Source organism: Ursus arctos, unplaced genomic scaffold, assembly GCF_023065955.2.
Source record: "Ursus arctos isolate Adak ecotype North America unplaced genomic scaffold, UrsArc2.0 scaffold_4, whole genome shotgun sequence".
Classification (NCBI taxonomy): domain Eukaryota; kingdom Metazoa; phylum Chordata; class Mammalia; order Carnivora; family Ursidae; genus Ursus; species Ursus arctos.
In genome coordinates, this window is record NW_026623056.1 from 80,889,879 (window position 1) to 80,910,677 (window position 20,799).

Sequence of the window (20,799 nt, forward strand, 5' to 3'; positions counted from 1 at the left end):
CAACACCACCCCCTTAAATACCATCTTCAGCTGAAGACAAAGGAAGACATTGGGGGTATGGAGTCAGTTATGGAGGTGACCAGGAAAATCTCAGTAAACAAGGTTGATGTTGTTATGCAGATTGAGGTCCTCACCTTCTCTCTGACAAGAGTTTCCAGACTGTTGAGTCTCCCCTTTTCCTGGCACAGGGTAGGAGACACCCTTACAAACAAGTTTCTCTTATGAATACAAATGTCTCTCACAAAAGGGTAACTTCTACTCAATTTTCAGATCTTCTTTTGGGTCTGCATTTTCTTAAAAATAACCAACTTAAAATAATTGACAAGACAAGGTGGCATATTTGGAGGTGGCAGATTTTGCTCCCCTTCAGATGGATGAAGAAATCAAACCATTATTAGAATTAGTTCATTTTCTATGGGAAACATTTGACAATACGGACATAAAACTGCCTTCATCTAATCCTTGGTGAACTTTTCCTACTGCTAACAGAAGAACACATCAACAGCTATTGCTTTGGTGTGTGTGTTGTTCTGCACACACAGGAAAACTTAGGGTTTATCATGAATGAAAATCATTTGGAATAGTTATTTGACCTCGATGAAAGCGTATGCATCACAGGGATTTATTAACACACCTTTTGCAATTGCTAATGATAACTCATCATCTTTGGAAGCAACTGGTGACACAAATTTAACAGAAAGAGAACTCAAATACAGAAAGAAAATAGTCTTATTTGGGCCCCAGTTAGGACAGCTGCCCAGGAAACAGGATCTTCAGGAGAATGAAAGTGCTCCAGAGAACGAACAGTCTTTACAGGATAATATACTTTTCTACATCTTGGAAAAGCTCAAAAAATTGTGAATGAGCATATAGGCGGAAATCCCACATTTGAACATCAAGGAATTCAGGGAGTAGGAGCACTGATCTGATCGCTATCTCAAGGACAAAATGGTTTTCCTTTAGTACTTGTCCTTAATGCAGATGAACAACGCATGCGTGGTGGGCCATAAATCAGACCTCTGGCTTGAACAAAGTTTCTGTAGGGTCATGCTGACTTAGAAAGAAGGCTAAAATGGTTTCCTTTGTACATCAGGCCTTTAGAGAGTTTTTCTCTCATCACAATCATCTTTTTTTTTTTTCATCACAATCCTCTTAAAAGAACTTCTACTTTCCAGGAGTGTGGCTGGCTCAGTCGAAAGAGTGTGCGACTCTTGATGTCCAGGTCGCGAGTTTGAGCCCTGCATTGGCTGTAAAGATTACTTAAGTACTCACTTACATAAATAAATAAATAAATAAATAAATAAATAAATAAATAAATACACACATACACACACACACACACACCCTCAAAAAACACTTCCACGTTCTTTTGAAGGAGTTGTTGATGTTTCTTCAGCAAAATTGTCTCTAACTTTTCATGTGGTCAGTGACTTTTTATTATCCCCATGGTAGATAATAAATGGCATCAATTAATTATCCCCATGGTGGATAATAAATGGCATCAAATTATTGTACAAATTAAATATTCACGATCAACTTACTTTAGGAATAGAAATTCTGTATTCACTTTTTTCATTGAAAAAGAACTTTCAATTTTAGCTCATTGCTCCTAAAAATATTTTTTTTGCAAAGTTTAAAGAAGAAAGATGTTCCCGGACAAAACCAATAGTTGCAGATTTAAACAATATAATATATGGTCAAGCCACCCCAGCAAGCATGTAAATTATTCTTTATATGCTGTGTGGCAGCCTCAGTTTAAGGCTCATATTTCCATCCACAACCCACCAGTAATTCTCAAATTTCTCACTATCTCCACCTACTGGTAACTTGGTGTATATTATTGCATGCTGGGGCCTAAGGAAAGAGCCATAGCAGTACTTATGGCTAGGTTAGAAAAACAAATGACCCATCGCCAGGATTTGAATGTGTGAACAGTCCTACCGCTTGTATCTGAGTGTAATTTGTCTTTCAGTGATCCCTCTGCACACTGTCTTTGAAAGCAAAGCGATAGTTCTATATTACTCAAAAAAGTACGAACAAAGGAAGGTTAGAAGACTTTTCTTCCAGATTTAACGTTGGTTAAAGTAAAACCACCGCTCACTCTACATGCATCTTATACTCCACGAGCTACAAGCATGACCAAAGTGGAAGGGTCCCAAACCAATCTCACTTATGTTAATTCAATTATCATTCATTATAAATAAAAAGTAGGAAAAAAAATCTAAGACTGTCACCAAATGTGACTGGATACTGAGACAAACAGAATGAACCAAGACGTATGGTTTCCCTGTGGGTAAGAATCTAGTCATCCGTGCCCTTAGTAATGTTGTCCTTGACTTAGTGGATAAAAGTCTGGGGCAGAACTGCTGATTCCCGGGTTATCAGCTGCCTGGATATTTAGCTGAATGCGATAACAATAGAATATTTGCATTGGTCTTGAGTCTTGTTTTGTTGTTGTTTTCAAACAAGTGTTATTAACCAAACAACCAAAAAGCTGGAGCAAGTAGGGATTTCATCAAACCTACAGGACTGACTATATTGGGCCTGCTTACTAATAAATGTTGGAATGTGTTAGATATTTCATTTAGAGACTTGAATTCTTTTTTATATTATTATTATTATTATTGAGTTTTTATTTTAATTCCAGTGTAGGCAACATACAGTGTTATATTGGTTTCAGGTGTACCACGTGATGATTCAACACTTGGGACTTGATTTCTTATGTCAGTTGAGTGGGGTGACGGGAACCCTCACCAAGTCTAACTCACTAACGTCTAACTTCCTACTGGAGAGCTTCACTCCACTTTTGCAGGCGCTTTAGGGTATATTTTATGAGAGTAGACTCCTTTCCAAAATTATGTTGTGTATTTAATATCCATTACAATTTGTAATTATTTTATATAAAAACATAGAAATTTCTAACCCCATACAGAACAAAGGGCCACAATGGTTCATAGTCTTAAAAGTGTTTTTCTAGGTTTTATCATATGAAGGTATGGAGTAGATATTAAAGATAAAATGATTTCTTTCAAACCAAAAGGACAATTGATGATTTTATTTTTTAAAGTATATATTTTAGAGAGAGAGCACGAGTAGGGAGAGCAGAGGGAGAGGGAGAAGCCAGCTATGTGCTGAGCACAGAGCCCAACATGGGGCTCAATCCCACAACCCTGAGATCATGACCAGAACCGAAACCAAGAGCTAGAAGCTCTACTGACCGAGCCACCCAGGTGCCCCTTTTGTAAAAAATTTTTGAATGATAAATACAAATACAGAAATATCCAGTCAGATATTTAGAAATAGTTTTGAAGACACAGAGCAAACAAATAATATGAAAACATATATGTGAATGTCATGTAACATATTTTTATTTAAACTTACATTTTTCCATTTTGTAAAATTTGAAACAAATGCACTAGGAGAAATAACCAGGAGATAGTAAGAAAGATATTAAGAAAGAAATATGTTTCAATATTACATCTCTATATAACTATAAGAAAGCTGTTTCGGCATCTTTCTTCAGTGAATGTATTTTCCAATTACCGGAATTCAAATTATTTCTAAACCATAGTAGCTAACAGTACAAGTCAAATTTGTAAGCTAATGATAGGACAGAGATCAACAGATACCATGGATCCTGACATAGTTGGTATTGTGGTAAATTGCTAGACACAGTAGGTATTATGTTCAAACATAAGATTAGTAAAAGCCAGATCCCCAGGTTGGTTGGTAGAAAGCAGACTGGCAGCTTCTAGAAGAGAAGCGGAGTGGACGATAAAAGCTGGATCTACAACCCAGAGATGAAAAAGCACTGGGACCACAGCCCACTGATTGGAAACCACCCAGTCCAAAGCCCAGAGAGGGAGAGCCACAACCAAAAGATTGAAGGCCGCTGGAGCCAAAGCCCAGCGACTCAGTGAGAGTCGTCTGGCAGGGACTGAAGAACGTGGAGGTCCTCGAGGGGAAGCAGGATGTCTGGCAAGGTCTGGATACCAGGTAGGACGTCCGGCAGCTGGTGGGCTCACAGAAGTTCTCCTGGCAGCCACTGTAGAGGGAGGAACCCAGCTGGCAGGTGCTGGGCGAGCGGAGGTTAGTGCTGCAGAACAGGTTGCTGGGGTAGGATGAACCATAGAAGGATCCTGGGTAGCTCAAGTATTCCCCAAGGGACTGGGAGGAGAAATTTCCAGAGCAGCAGTTGTGAGACATGGTGACAGGAGATGTGCTGTGCAATGAGAAGATTCTGAGTTTGAATGCCACTTCGTGGACTGGGGCATTTATATACCCTGATCATTGGGTGTGCCATCCACGTGACGCATAAAAACAGATTACCTTCTGCTTTGAACTGAATTGAAAAGATCGTCATAATCAAACATATGTAGTGTTTGTGGTTTTACAACTGGAAAGTGCAGTAATGCATGTGCCTTGGAATTCAGGTAAATAGTGTTGAATCTTCAAAGCTATTAGTCATCTCCCTCTACCAAAGGTCACCCCGCAGATCGCTCAGAGACCTGCTTCAGAGGTAGACAGTGTCTGCGATGAGGAAAGCTGGCTTAATTAAAAATAATTGATACCCCTTTCACAATCTGCCTCAAAATTGTTGCCATCTGGATAGCCAAGTTGCTAACTAACTGATCTATTCATAGTCCTTTCTTTTAAACAAAAACACACATTGATTGTTGCCAAGCAAGTTTACTTAATGAATAGTGTCATCAGGAAGCAGCAGTGGTAATGGCAAGATGTATGAGGATTTTTTTTTCTAATCAGATCTCAGTTTGAATGGCTTCAGCGAAATATTAACTGAGGTTCCCTTATTTACCATGTTTCTGCTTAAACTGTATGCAGACTAAGAGTCGACTTTAGTTTTTCTTTCTTTTGTGTGAGTGTGTTTACTGCGGCATAAGTCAAATATTAAAATTGCTTTACATTAGTTTGGAATGTTAGAGGGGATTCATCTAAGATGCTGAAAAAGCAGTAAAAATCACAAAACATGGCAAAAATGCCCCATGTCTTTTTATCTCTAATCAGAGGCAGTGTGGATCACTAAAAAAATTCCCCAGAACCTGGAAAATGTTCTTGTTCTAAAGAAAGTTTATAAGGTAATTGCCTTGAAGTATTGGACCGGAGGAGCCATCTTAAGGAGATTCTTCCTTGCCTCAGAAAGCAACATACATCACTTTGACTTAAATTGTTTTCAGGTGTTTCTGACAAGTATTACAAAATTTCTAAAATAATGGTCATATTTTTTCTGGTTCTATGACTTGTATTCCACCTCTGTGTAGTAAGGTAATGAAGATTGATACCCTGAGGAAGAGGAGAGATTGAGAAGGTTTATCTTGCTGTGGCTTCTGTACCGTTTGATTTGTTCCTTTCACACTAAAGCATTTCCCTTCCACTTCTGAACAAAAGTGTTGGAGTGCAAAAGCCTCCATTTTGTTGAGAAAAGAATGTCCAAAACCTACCTAATATCTGACTCATAGACTATTCTTCCACAGAAATAGCTGTGGTACAAGAGTGGATAACATTGAAGCAAGCGGGCAAATTCAATTTAGGTGAGTTAAATACTTATGTGGATGTTTTGATGTTCAATACTTTATCCACAAACAAAATGGGAAGGTTTGGGATCTAGCAGAATGCTTTTTGCTATTCATAATTAAAAATCCTAATAAATAAGAATCATTTATTTTAGAAACAGAAGACAAACTATATTAAGTGATCAATGAAACATGCTCAAAAACCAATTTGTCTGCTCAAAATGTTCAGACCCGTAAAGTTTACCATTTGGAAGTTTAGCAATTATCTCCAGTCCTCTACCAGACTGGAATCCCATTTGCAATATCCTGACAAGATATTCCCAGTGCCCTCAAGATGGAAATCTCATTAGCTACAAAAGTGGCTTGTTTTAGATTTTTAGCTGAATCTTCCCTTAAAACTTTCACCTAGTAATCTCAGTTCTTTCTAGAATAAATCTCAGCTCATTTCCTTTGGACAACATATCAATTTTTGGAGATGGCTGTCTTTGAGGTTTGCCCACTCCCACAGGTTATTTTAAGCCATTTCCTGCACCCATGCACTACTCTACTTGTGGTAGTCAATGATGCACTTGATGGGAGGGTCTAGAAAAATACTTACGATACTAGTCTTCTAGGCAGAATATATATGTCACTTGATACATGTGTCACAGGTCCCAAACACATTCATTCTTTATTTCACATTATCATCTGTTCTGATCCCCCCACCCTTATTTCAACTTATAAAGATCATTTATAACTATGAATTCTTCCAACACTTGACTTTCTTTGAAGTCTGCATGGGGTAGACACTTCCCTAATTTCGTGATTTTCTCTACCTTCTGTAGTAAAATTCCTACCCTATGAAAGGAAACTAAGAGAACAAAGGCCCATTTTTTTATGTGCAGTGCTTATTCTTTTGTTCTCAGCAGCATCGATCTTACCAAAAATTTACTTAAACTTTATAGGGATGAAGAGTGTTTGATAATTTATCAGTGACTTCTATCAAAAAGCAAATCAACTGCAGGGCAAGGATTCCTCGACTTCAGTATTTTTACTTCAAAGTACTCCTGCAAATATTGGACCCTTTATTCTTTTTGTTTTGTTTTGTTTTAAGATTTTATTTATTTGAGAGAGAGCAAGAGCATGAGCAGGGGTGGGGGGGGAGAGGGGGACAGTGGGAGAGGGAGAAGCAGACTCACCATAAGCAGGGAGCTTCACACAGGGCTCTATCCTAGGACCCGAGATCATAACCTGAGCCGAAGGCAGATGCTTAACTGACTGAACCACCCAGGAGCCCCTGGACCCTTTATTCTTTTCTTTCTTTCTTTCTTTCTTTCTTTCTTTCTTTCTTTCTTTCTTTCTGGGAGAGAGCACTCGAGCGAGAGAGCAGAAGCAGGGGGAGCTGTAGAGGGAGAGGGAGAAACAGAGGGAGAGGGAGAAGCAGACTCCCTGAGGAGCAGAGAGCCCGATGCAGGGCTCGATTCCAGGACTCTGAGATCATGACCTGAGCTGAAGGCAGACGCTTAACTGACTGAACCACCCAGGTGCCCCCAGACCCTTCATTCTTAAATCAAAAACTTATACACACAAAAGCAGCTTGGGTACTTGTGCTGTGAGAAAACCAAAATCCGAATGTGCAGGACACTCATTTAGCTTTTCTACCAATTAAGAGTTCTTAGTGGGTTATTTCCTCTATAAGGTCCACAAGATTTGGGAGATGAAACAGATATTATGAATTGTGGGGGGTTTTTCTGTTCTCAACTGGATTCCTAAACTTGGAATAAAATAAATATCCCCTCCAGACTACAAAGTATTTTTTTAGAAATTTAAACAGAGCAAAGTTCTCACTGTGTTACCCATTCGATACAATATCTTGAGGGATAGGATAAAGAAAACACCAATCGTATGGGGACAATTACCATACGATTTTATTCATGTACCCAAGCTAATTGAATGACAGATGACATCTTTACTCATGAAAAAAATTGCTTTGAAAAACTAATGAAATCCTTTCATTTAAAAGTCTGCCTTCAAAAAAAAAAAAAAAAAGCCTTTGAAGGTTAGTGTATTTCATTCTGCCTGGAGACTAATTAAGCATTCTTATTAAAATGGACACATGCTACTAACCTATTGCTAGAACATATAAGCGTCCAGTAGAAGGTAACAGACACACTCACCAAACCTCCCTGCAACTCAGCTGAACCCAGAACTCAACATGCATTACAACTGCAGCCCTGGAAACTTCTCCTCCCGCTCTCTTGGAGGTTACTTGGGATACCCAGTTTCCACCTATGATTCTTTCTACCCCAGCAATGTAGTCTACTCTCCCAACACCTGCCAGCTGGGATCCTCTGTCTTTGGTGGCTATCAGGAGACCTACTGTGAGCCCACCAGCTGTGGGACGTCCTGTGCTGGGGCCAGATCCTACCAGACATCGGGCTTCCGCCCAAAGAATTCCATCTTCTTCAGTCCCTGCCAAACAAATTACACAGGGTCTCTGGGATGTGGAAATATTGGCCTCGGGTCTCTTGGTTGTGGAAGCACTGGTTTCCAGTCTCTGGGCTGTGGGTTCAGTTTCAGTCGTCCAACTTACTTTTCTTCCAGGAGTTGCCAGTCAACTTGTTACCAACCAGCCTTTAGCTCTCGTTTTTTTGGATCAAGTTGCTGAATGTTCCCCATTATCTCACTGTTATGTCTGTACCACATGAAACTTTAACATGTAGCCTGTCCAATATCCACGATTACTGACTAGCTGCATCACCAGGACTTGCCATCGCCATCTCTCCCAGAAGTCTGTGATTCACTGTGGACAAAGTAACCTTGGCCTGTGACCTTTTCTAAATCAGACATATGAGATAAATCTTGAATTTTCATTTTTATGTCAATGCTCAGAGTCCCCTTCGTTACTCTCTAAGATTTTTCTTATTTTTCTCCTAGGATCCTTTCACTTAAGTGTATTTCAAATAGAATTGACATTTAAAATAAACTTTTCTCGACCATGAATTATGGCATTCCATTTTTCTTATTCATATGGTACATTTGTTGAATGTATCCAGTACTTTCAACTGTCTTCATTAGGTAAGCACCTTTTTGTTTTGTTTTGTTTGTTTCTTAGGTTTTATTAATATGTTACTGAATAGAAAACCAGAAATTTAAAGGATAATTTAAATATGTGACATATCTTACATGTTAAGGATTTACATACCCTGATAGATGAATTTGTTTATTTAATTGCTTTAGAAATTTTTTAATTAGGCATTCACTGCAAAAATATTTATTGAGTTTTGATTATAAACCAGGCGTTGTGCTGAAAAAAGGCATAAGTCCCCTGCCTTCATGAAGTTCTCACACGTACAATTCTAACTCACCATCATGTAGCAAGGGCAATAATGGGGACAAAAAATTAAGTTTCAATAGAAATACAAAGAACAGGGACTTCAAAAAAAAGTGTGAGGGAAAAAAAGTATGAGGAAATGGCATAAAACTCATTACTGACAATCCAAAAAGTTACCATTTCATATTAAAAAAATCTTGTTGATCTAATGTGTTAGTTGTAGTCCTTTGAGAAACAGCTGCCAAATAGGGTTTGACCTAAAAGAAATTTATTGGAGAAAATTCCTCTCAGGGAAAATGGAGAGGTAGCTGGAGAATTCTGGTAGAGGCATCAGACCACGATGCAGATCTGAATTCAGTGAAGGAAAGAAAGAGAGAAGCCAAGAAGGAATGTTGGGTTGGAATAAACCTCTTCGGGGCAGTTCCAAGAAGCTTGGGTAAGTTACCCATTAAAGGAGTCCTGTGTCTCACAGAGATGGGCCTGCCTTAGTATCCCTGCCAAGCTCAGTAACTGGCCAAGAAGAGGACAGGGGATGACGTCGGCATGAATGTGGTGGTAGATTCAGAGACTGGCAGCTGGAGATGTCAGTCAATTATGCTCCCTGCAGAGGGCAGTGTGAGAGGGACATTTTCATAGCTTCCACGATGTTTGATTTACAATAAGTCAAAATAATGATAAATGGTGAAATGATAAATGAAAAGATGGAATTTTTCATGAATTAAGTTCAATATCTTTTTTTTTTACTTAGTTTGATCAATAAATTAATTACTGTAACAAACCCTATCTAGGACTGAGTGAAACTCTAACTCTACAGCTGAATATGAGAAGGAATTGAGAATTATTGGATGGTCATCTTTGATTTTAAATATAATTAATGTATTAAACATGCTGGATCCAGTAGGGCATAATTAGGAAATTGCTTCCATTTCTCCTGCTATTGAATTTCACACTTGACCTGAGGGCTCTAACCAGCCTGGATCTTTGGACAATTCCATGGGCAGATCTATGATCATATTAAGATATTAAGGAACATCTTTATCTCACACTAGTAGTTAATTCCAATCCAGTATAAATTAAAAACCAGCCTTACAGCTACATCAAGGCTTCTTCCTTGTCCCTTAATTTAGGCCTGTCATGTGATTTGACAGGCCATTGGTGACATGATCATTTGATTTAACCTCCTTGCTCTACCTTGTCGTCCGTCCATGCGTTGCTCCCGACTTGTCCTGTTCAAGCCGAGGAAAGAAAATGAGAACTCAGGTCATCTTTCTCAGCACACTTTAGACCGCTTGTGTCATCGTGACTTCCTTGTTTCAGGAAACTTTTCCTGGGAAAAGATGAGATTAAACCAATGAATCGTTTCACTGCATGCTTCAGGAAACTCCTATGGACTAGCTTATTGGACACAATGGTCTGTAGACCTGAAAAAACAGAGCCCAAAGTAAGCGACCATTTGCTTATCAAGAAACTTGTGTCAGTAGGTTCTCTTTGCTATGCTCAGCAGTCCTAACGTATCACGTAATAAGTTTGCCCAGTCCCAATCAATTTCCTGCCTTGACACCATTTGAACCCAGAATCTCACTTCTAACCCCTCTCTTTGGAGTCACAGCTAAAACTCTCCCGGCATCCCTCCTCACTGCAGGAAGTTTGGCTATACTTTGTTTTGTTTAGGTAACAGATTGGTGATATTCAAAGGTGTTCAAAGGAACATAAAAGTCTTCACTTAGCTAGTGCTACTTGTGATTCTGTCTTTGCTGTTGAATATCCTCAGTTTTCACAGGTGTCTGAGTACTGGCTCTTTCGCTAGTGGAGACCGTGGTGTGTTTTCCAGAAACCATGTTGTTATCACCCCATACCACTCCCTGGAACCTTCTGCACTGAACGATCACCTGAAAGTTAGCACACTCTTTCACAACTTCTCGTTAGCTCCTCACTCTCAGTTCCTACCCACCCCTTCCAGCTTTCTTCTGCTAGCATCCACTTCCTCTAGAGACCTCTTGGCCCAGAGGAAACACACACACTAGCTGCCCACCCATGGAAGCAGAGTTTGCTCCTAGAGAAGCTTCTTTTCACTCAGCCAACACTAATGACTGATTGCAGCTTTTTAAAAGAGAAACAGAATACTAGTCACCGTAATTCCCAGTCTCCGAGAAACATAGATAACTTTCTGCCTTGTCCCCTCGGTGGCACTGAGGCACAAAATCCCACAGGTATCCCAATCCTTTCATGAACATGGCACGTTTAGCAAATGTATCCTGTACTTTTCAACTGTCTACACGAATCCAACATTCTTTGTTTTCTTTGTTTCATGTATTTTACTAATATTTTTGCTTGACAGAAAGAAGAAAGGTTAAATAAGAGTTGAAATAGATGACATAGCTCATGTTTTAAGAGATTCGTATTCTCTCAGAGGTGTATTTATTCACCTAATTGCTTCAAAAATTTTTGTTTTCGGTTAGGCTTTCACTGAACAAACATTTGTTAAGCTCCTATCATATAAAATGTTCCTATTGTACAGGATAAGATTACTGTCGCCATTTCTGGCAAGCCATCACACTGTCCACATGTGGTCCTTATGACCTTCTCTCCCTTCACAAGAAAGGAGAAGCACTATGTGTGTGTGTGTGTTGTGTTGTGGAGGGAGTGGGGGGGGCTACCATTCTACTGGAAGGAACTACTTCAGAGTAAACCTCTCCCCCTTATGAATTCTAAGCTTCTCTTGATGGTTAAAACATTCTCAAAAACTATAAAACGGTGTGGCCACACCTTCTCTTGAGGATGTGACTAGAGAAAGAGAGATAACGTTTGTATAGAGAGAGAGACGCACAGAGAGAGAGATTTAAGGAATTGGCTCACGTGACTGTGAGGTCTGACAAGTCCAAAACTCCAAGGTGGGCCAGAGAGCTGAAAAACTCAGGCAGGGTTTCTATTTACCATCTTGAGGCAGGATTTCTTCCTCTAGAAGAAACCTTTGTTTTTGCTCTTAAGGCCTTAACTGATTGGACAAGGCCCACCCACATTCTAGAACAATCTCTTTAAAAGTAAACTGATATAAATGATAATTAAATCTACAAAATGTATTCACAACAGCAGCAAGACTAGTATTTAACCAAACAACTGGGCACCATAACCAGTCCAGCTGACACATAAAAGTTATCTACCACAATCTCCATTCTCTTGAAAATCTGGGCTGAGGGTATCTATTTCATAACATATACAGTATAAATTAGTGGATAAGACTTTAAGCAAGAGTAAATTAAAATTTTACTTGTAAGCAATCTTCCTCTCAGTTTATAAAATTATTTTCATGCTTTTTTTTAGATCATTTTTCAGATTCTTAAGTTTAATTTGTAAGAGAGATTTCTAGCCGTTTCATGATTGCTCACTGGGATATGGAAACCTCTTAGTACATGTCTATGTGTGTTCATAAGAATAATTTCTTTTCTGCTAATGATCTCTCCAGTGCAGTCCTGCTAGGAACACGACTCTGGCCTAGCTGTGCACATGAGACATATTAGGGCAGAGGGCAATGTTCAGGGAATTTATTTCCAAGAAATTTTTCTTTTAAAGATTCATTTATTTATTTTAGAGAGAGAGAGAGAGCACATGAGCAGGGTTGGGGAGGGGAGAAAGAGAATCTCCAGCAGACTCCCCACTGAGCACGGAGCCCAATGAGGGGCTCCATCTCACAACCTTGAGATCATGACCTGAGCCGAAACCAAGAGTCAGACGCTTAACCAACTGAGCCACCCAGGAGCCCCACCCCCAAGACAATTTTTAATCTATTTGCCCATCTCATGCTGTTTCTGGTCATCATATTTCTCATGTTTGCTTCGTTTATTAGTTTTTGTCATACTCCACCCTATTTTTGTCATGCCTTTCTTTTGTCATTCTCGACCTTTCTGCTTTGTGTCCTGTACTTTATCCAAGCATTCATTCTCTTTATAGTTTCCATAGCTCTCGGCACGATTAGCATTTGTGTTGGGTACTTTGTCAGGATAGGGGGGTCTTGTGCATTATAAGATGTGTGTAGCAGCTTCCCTGGCCTCTTCAGCTAGATGCCAATAGCACTGCCCCCTCACATGCGCACACCCCTTATCCCCCTTGTAACAATCACATATGTCTCCAGACATTACCAATTGTCCACTAGAAGCAAAATTATTCTTTGTTTAGAACCACCAATTTAGATGGATATCTGGAGAATGAGCTGCTTGGGATAGTTCTTAACTGTGAACACTGGACGTATCCCCCATTTGGGATGGAGATAAGACAGTGAAAATAAAATATTGTATTACTCCATGCATGAATAAGGTGTTATGAGTGATGACTACTGAATAAATGCATGGATATTTCATAAATCTAAAATAATGTTGAGCTACTTACTTGGTAAATATTATGCCACTTTTACACATGAATGTAGTAATTGTGATGATGTTCATAATGGTAATGACCTGTTCAACTACAGTCAGAGAAAAAAAAATGGCATTTTTTGTGACCAGTTTCTCAGTCCCAGAACATCTAAGTTGTCTATTGGGATCACATTCACTCTTTGATCATCCCAGACCAAGGAGAAATAACAAGACTCAGATTATCTCCTCACTATATTTCAGATAATTAAGACCAACTGAGACCAATTTCTGGTTTATGGACTCTGCTTTAATATCTTTGGGTATTCTTAGGGCTTTCTTCAATTTGTCTGACTCATTCTGTGTACTCCACAAAAAAAGACTTCAATTCTTAGTGTCAACCGGCAGTGATGGGACTGATCATAAACTATATTTCTCCATTTTGAAGCTTCGAAGCTGGTATCTCGGGTTTTACTCTCTAAATATCTCAACACCTCATTTCAATTCATCATATGAGCACTTTACTGACTATGAACTTCTTCAGCTGTGTCTACCAAATATTTCATGCTAACAAGCATCTGCTCAAAGGATTCATATTTCAAATACAAGAAAACAAGTTCATTAAACAAATATTTATTTGTCCCTGCTACATGGCAGGGTTTATGTTAAGTCCTGGAGGATGCAAGTTTAAGCAACAATGTAAAGGAATTGATACATGGCTACCAACATTATGAACTAACTATAACTTTAGTTAGACTGGCGGAGTCTCACGAGAAAAGAAATGAAGATTGGAGGACTTTTTCCAGAGGAAGTAAAGCTCAAGTTAGGACCTAGAGGATAATGCATTTGGACAGGCAGAGTAAAGTCACAGGAAAGGAAATAGGACAAGTACAATGTGCAAAGCACTTGTTTGAAGAAGTGCCAGGACCCTTTCTTTCCCTTTGCATGCAGAAAACAGCTTGAACTAGAAGGGCTATCTGGCCATGGATATCATGCTAACACATTTAGATTATATTTCGAATGGAACAGGAGAACAGTGGAAATTTCTGAGTAGTAATTCTAAAATTTCCTTCTGTCACCTAAATTTAATATGATTTGGGGGGGGGATATATTTTTAAATGAGAACTTTGATTGTTTTAGCCAATATTTCATTTGCAAAAATATTTCTAATTCACTTTTTTCTCCCCATGTTTTGTGATTGGAATCCTTGTGGCCCGAGGTACTGGAAATATTTTGTGGTTATGGGCTATATCCTACTTTCTAACTCTTGCCAGCTTGTCTGAAAGGAACCCTCAAGACAGGAATGTGATTTTCTACATAATTTGTTATTTTCAGAGTATCATTTAATAAAATGTTAGCAATTGATTCATCATTATACCTAAAAATAAAAATTAGTTGTGAAAATCAAGATAATTAGTGTATTTACTTTTATGTTATTTTTAAAAGCACTTGTCAAAATTCCATGGGCTTTTATTTTTAACTATACATGTTATGGCAATATAGTCTTATAATCCATGGAACAGTATAAAGTGTTGGGTTGTGTATTTGGTTTTATTTGTTTGTCTGTTTTTTAATAAGACATCTCGGGTACAGAGAAGTTTATTTGTCCAAAATCACACAGCTAGTCAGTATTATACTACAAACTCAGTTCTACTTTTAAAAGTCTATTTTTTAGAAAACCATATAATCCTACACAATGAATAAAAATAAATAAATAAATAAATAAACAAACAAACAAACAAGAGATCACTCATCTTGGTGACGGGGAACTGTCACAATCTTCTAAGTAATAAAATGTCTATTTGACTTAATAACATTTCCAAGCATTTGACATCAAGGAAATAGTGACCATTACTTTTTTCAAAGATCTTGGATAGGGGCGCCTGGGTGGCACAGCGGTTAAGCGTCTGCCTTCGGCTCAGGGCGTGATCCCGGCGTTGTGGGATCGAGCCCCACGTCGGGCTCCTCCGCTATGAGCCTGCTTCTTCCTCTCCCACTCCCCCTGCTTGTGTTCCCTGTCTCGCTGGCTGTCTCTATCTCTGTCTAATAAATAAATAAAATCTTTAAAAAAAAAAAAAAGATCTTGGATAATGTAGAATTTACTTATTAGGAATCCCTGACATTAACAAATTGCATTTCCACAAATTTATTTTATGAATCTCTGCAAAAGGTAAATGAATGCTGAAAAAATTAGAAATGGATATGGCAGGACATATGATGAAATATTTAAGAATATTTATTTGAGCAAGTGAAGCACAAGTTGAGGAATGATAATATGAAAGAAATAGTCTGGAGAATTGGATGGCATTACATACAGTTGAAGAAAGGTCCTACCTAGATTTTCATATCTGCGCAAAGACAGGTGGGTTCATGCAAAAGACCTAAGTAAAGAGCAGGCTTTTTTGTGTAAGAGACAGTGCATTCCCAATAAACCCATTTGGCTACTACATTCTCATAACTACTAAATTAGAGATTTCTAACTATTATGATATTGACTTATGTAATTGGATTTTACATAATTATAGAGGGAACACAAAAAGAACCAGCAAGAAAATTAAGAATATGGAACATTTTAATTTTGCTCTTTTATATGTCATGCTTAGAATATTTTTGCTGCATATTGAAACAAAGTAATGAAAGTCGATAATGATACATTCTAAATTGCTCAAGCTCATAGTACCAGGCTGCTGTTAAGCTGTGGTCAATTAATTGTAAATTCATTCTATTTCCTTAAAAATCATGAAATATGCCAATTTTGTACAGATTCTTTAATGAGAAATTAGGATTTATTTAGTTTGTCCATTGTTCCCCTTAACCCCCAAAGATACTCTGTATTTCAATGAGTATACATAACTATTCAATACTTATTTATATTTTTTATTCTGTTGCATATATAACCATTTTATGTACATAACTATGTTGTATTTGATATATAAAATGGGCTCTATTAAGAATAAAACTTGACATGAGCTCTATTTTTTAAAGATTTTATTTATTTATTTGAGAGAAAGAGAGAGGGCACAAGCAGGGGGAGTGGCAGGCAGAGGAAGAGGGAGAAGCAGACTGCCCGCGGAGCAGAGAGCCTGACATGGGGCTGGATCTCAGGAACCTGGGATCATGACCTGAGCAGAAGGCAGTTGCTTAACCCACTGAGCCACCCAGGCACCCCAACATGAGCTCTATTAAGAATAAAAATGTTTCCCTTGTTTAAAAGTGTTTTCTAAAACCAACAGACTGGAGCATCTGGATGGTTCAGTTGGTTCAGCATCTGACTCTTGATTTCAGTTCAGGTCATGATCTCAGGGTCATGAGACCCAGCTGCCCGCGGGGCTCCAAGGTCCATGCAGAGTCTGCTTGAGATCCTCTCTCTCCCTCCACCCCTCCTTACTCTCCCCCCGACCCTGCTCACACTCTCTCTCTCTTTTTTACGTAAGTAAATAAATCTTTAAAAAAAATAAATTCAGTAAGACTAAGTAACCAAAGAGAGAGAAATAGAGACAGACACAGAGCAAGCGAGAGTGAGGTATTTATTGATAGGCTAAGAGCCTGCCTCTGAGTTGGAATGTACTAGAAATATGACTTAAGATCTTATCACTTAGTTTCCACACATTCTTGAGCAATCTACTTAAGCTTTTTTTCCTTTTAAACTTAGTTGTCAAGGGTGATTTTTTTCTGGCCACGGGTTGGTGACCTTGGGTGACTCACATCCTAGCCTCAATTTCTTCATTTTTACAGTTGGGTAAAATCATCCATTTGGTGGGATTAGTCTAAGGATTTAAAGGAGACATTACATAAAAAAACACTTGGTATCTACTGGAAGCTGGCTGATAAATGTTAGATTCTGTCTGCTATTATTTTACTAGTTTTAATTTACATGTCCTCAACCATGGAGATTTCTTCAATGGGTAGTTAATAAACATTTACTAAATGTCAACTGTGTGGCAGTCACTACACTGCCCTTGGGTTTACAAAGATGAGAAGATAGTTCTTACCCTCAAACAACTTACAGGGCAGTTAAAAAAGAAAAAAAAAAAGGAATAGAAAATCCCCATGTGTATTTAAGTGCATTAGAAACAAGTTTTATCTAGCTAAAGAAGAACATTGTTTTCAAATGCTGTACAATTCAAATGGACACTTTCCATGGAAATTTTATTACTTCTTCCTCTATGTATGTGAATCTTTAAAACTGTATCCAGAGCAGCTCTACTGCAGAGTGTCCACACCATAGGTCTGGGTGCCAAGGAAGGTTCTTGTAGAGCAGAGGCTTTCAAATTTGTGTGACCCTGACCCATACTGAGAAATACATTTTACTTCAGAGACTATTTGCCTCTCTTTTTCTCTCTCTCTCTTTGTGTATTTCTTTCTCTCTCACTCTTTCCTAAGAACCAAACTTTCAGAAAAAAAAAATGTGTAAGATGATTCTACTATTTTCTATCCCCTCTCACCCATCCCACTCCATTCCATTCTATTAGTTCTTATTAAAAGAAGTACTGATCACCATCAAAAAATAGATTTTGTGACCCACTAACAATACAAGACTCAGATATTGGAAACTTCTGATACTGAGATTACCCACATGGGAGTTATTAAAACAGCTAATTCCATGTCTTCCTGTTTGAAATTATCTCAAAAAATTTTTATTCCTTTATATAACTGCCCACTGTCTCTCCCCAGTAAGTGGAACAGAATTCCTAGTAAACCGCCGTTCAGCCACAGGTCACTAAATGTCCACTGAAGAAATTTTAGATTTCTGGACACTCTTTGTTAGATGAAATTGCACACCTTGGATTGAAAGATAGTTAAGACAAAATCAGAGCCTTTACCCTAAAAGGGATAAATAACAATTAGAAAGTATATCGATGAAAGTTTAAATCAATGTTTTAAAAAATAACCCGCATATATCTCTGCTTATATTAGTGATCCAATAAAGATATTAAGTAGATACTCAAGCTTGAAGACTTTCAAGTAATACTCAACCAAGGTTAATGTTTGTATAGTGTTTTACAGTTTATATGGACTTTAATACACAAGCATTATCTCAGGAGCACCAACTATTGTATCATAGAAGATATTTATTACTTTCACAAAGATATTGCATTGTAATTTCCTCAGAAATTATAAATTCATGTCTAGAAGACTTCTCGAAAGAGGGCCAAGGCATTGATTGAGAATTCCTGCAAATTCAGTGGTAGGTCCTGGATGCTTATCAAGCAGACACAGGTGACCAGTTTCTCCACATGGTGAGATATCACAAGTGTTCATAACTCAATGGCAGAAACCCCAGGGATCCTCTACTCAGATGGTGGAACCCACTCCTAGAATCCCAAGATCTATTATAAGTTTTTTGCCAAGGAGGGAAAAGGGAGAAAGTCTTGGCTGGAAATACAGGGACTGGCCAAAACACTAGCAGCCAGTGGCATTGTGGAAAGAATCCTGGCAGTCACTGTGGAATTGAGAACTATTTTGAAAGGTACTAGGAAGACACTAAAGTGGCTTGGATAGGAAGACTGCAGGAGAGAAGCCAAAAGGAGCCCCCAAAGACCTGACTGAAGTTTCCAGAATAAGAGATGATAGTCATTCTGCTGAATTCGTTTTTAGAAAGTGGTCTGAGATAGTGTATATCACCTTGTCTTTTAACCCATAAAGGGTTATTAGTGGGTGTGACATCAAAATATGATGATTTTGATGAATCTATTACGTTAATGAAATTGCTGGCAGGAATATGTCACATGCATTAATATTTAGTTGAATTTCCTACAAGTTGGTGGTGAGGAAGACCTATTTATATGCTATAAATCTTATAAAATACTTTATTTTTGGAAATCTTTTATCTTTTTAAAGATATTGTTTGACATAATTTCAGCCATTAATTCTCAAACATCAAATTAGAGTTTTTTCCATGGCTAAGCATCTAGTACAACCAGAGATAACTGGATCCCTGAAAAGTAGGCCTTTAAAAATATTCTGATAATACAGCTTTATCAGATGAAAAGCTGTAATTCAAACTAATTGCTGCCCACCTTTCTTGAGAACCTTTAAAAAATATCACATGTATTCAAAGGAACTGTGGGAAACCAAAAGAATTAAAAGTCAACACCTCCCACCATTAAGATACTTAGAATCCAATTAAGGAAACAAGATGCCAGTAGAACCCTAGAGCAAGTGAGTCAGAAAGGACTTCAGCATCAATGAGCCAATCAGTCAACACCCTTTAACCCATTATGTCAGGCAAGTGCTGGGTACAGAGTGGTGAACGAGGCCAAGAAGATTCCTGACCCCAGAGAGCTTACATTCCAGTGACATTACCAGGTTGAGTCGTTAAATCAATAATAATCCAAGGCATTCATGCCAATGCTGATTTTAGCATAGAGACTACCCCATTACCGGTTTGCCCTCAGCAAAGTCATGCCACGTCTCTGGCCCCTTCTTACCTCTGGCTTTAGTCTGACCCCTCCCACCACTCAGTTAAATGTTAACTAAAAATAGCATGGTGGGGGGCAGGAGAATCCTCAAGCAGACTCCCCGCTGAACACAGAACCAAACTAGGGGCTCCATCCCAGGACCCTGAGATCATGACCTGAGCCGAAATCAAGAGTCAGATGTTTAACCAACTGAGCCACCCACATGCCCCAAGAGAGGGCTCTATGTTTTAAAAAAAATGCAAAAGAGCATATTTCCTTATGAAAGAAGACTATGTCTACATATTGATTACCCTAACCAAGGGTGTCAGTGTGCAAGCAAAACAAACCAGATGAGACCTAAGGCAGCATTTGAAATAAGATGCCCTGAATCCTTCCTTGTGGCTCTCTCGAACTCATTTACATCAACTGTGGGACTTTCATCACTGGGTGCTTATGAAGTCTGGTCTTTTCATGAAGTATCTTACTTAATTCTCACAACTCTTTCTGGTAGGTACCCAAGATAAGAGAAAACAAATAACATGCCCAAGGATACATGCCTAATGGTTTCTGAAGCCAGGACCAAACTCTGTCGACTTTTCATTCAGTACAGTTCCTTCACAGAAGAGTCTTTGATTTGGTCCCAAGCTGCTTTTGCAGTTTCATTTCTTACCATACTTCAAGTCGTTCATCCATTTCCTCTTAACCCCGTGCTTTGATATACCTTTGTTTTTGTTTGGGACATTGCTCTGTTTTTATATGTTTAAATGCTAGACTCTCAGCCTGTTCATACTTTCACCCTCTGGAAGAGTCCCTCTGCTTGTTGAGATGGTACTTAATCATTTTTCTCCTGATATCATGGCCACTCATGCATGTTTATTTCCTACCATTTGAGTGTTGCCTTTGTTAAAAATCTAATACAACATCCAGCCCAGTTTTTTAAATCATATAGTAGATATTCCATTAATATTTATTGCATTGCATTTGTAATTTAAAAAAGCTCCCCAGTCAGTGTTTTAAATAATGATCTCTACAATATTACTCTCCTTGCCAGCTTTAAAACCATTAAGTAATATGGAAATACTCTGATATAGTGATCATTTTCCTTGTCATTTTCTACTTCCTCAAGAAATAGTGGATGATGTTCTGGTGGGGTGAGGGGTTGACATCACACTGAAGTACATGCTTAGTTTGTAACAGATGTCCCATAA

At 38.4% G+C, this 20,799-nt stretch overlaps 2 protein-coding genes across 2 annotated transcripts; one reads left to right on the forward strand and one right to left on the reverse strand.

Moving 5' to 3' along the window:
• Positions 1–3,368: 3,368 nt before the first annotated feature.
• Positions 3,369–4,236, reverse strand: LOC113255891 (keratin-associated protein 14-like). The gene has a single exon (XM_026499621.4). The coding sequence runs from the start codon at positions 4,204–4,206 to the stop codon at positions 3,700–3,702; it is 507 nt and encodes a 168-aa protein (XP_026355406.2). The 5' UTR covers positions 4,207–4,236; the 3' UTR covers positions 3,369–3,699.
• Positions 4,237–7,697: 3,461 nt separating this feature from the next.
• On the forward strand, positions 7,698–8,497 carry LOC113255882 (keratin-associated protein 15-1-like). Its single transcript, XM_026499618.3, has one exon. It carries the CDS (start codon positions 7,726–7,728, stop codon positions 8,176–8,178), a length of 453 nt encoding a protein of 150 aa, XP_026355403.1. The 5' UTR covers positions 7,698–7,725; the 3' UTR covers positions 8,179–8,497.
• Positions 8,498–20,799: the final 12,302 nt, after the last annotated feature.

Bases quoted from the DNA above. Each gene is read 5' to 3' on its own strand.
- LOC113255891 (XM_026499621.4), bottom strand. From the start codon at position 4,206: ATGTCTCACAACTGCTGCTCTGGAAATTTCTCCTCCCAGTCCCTTGGG.
- LOC113255882 (XM_026499618.3), top strand. From the start codon at position 7,726: ATGCATTACAACTGCAGCCCTGGAAACTTCTCCTCCCGCTCTCTTGGA.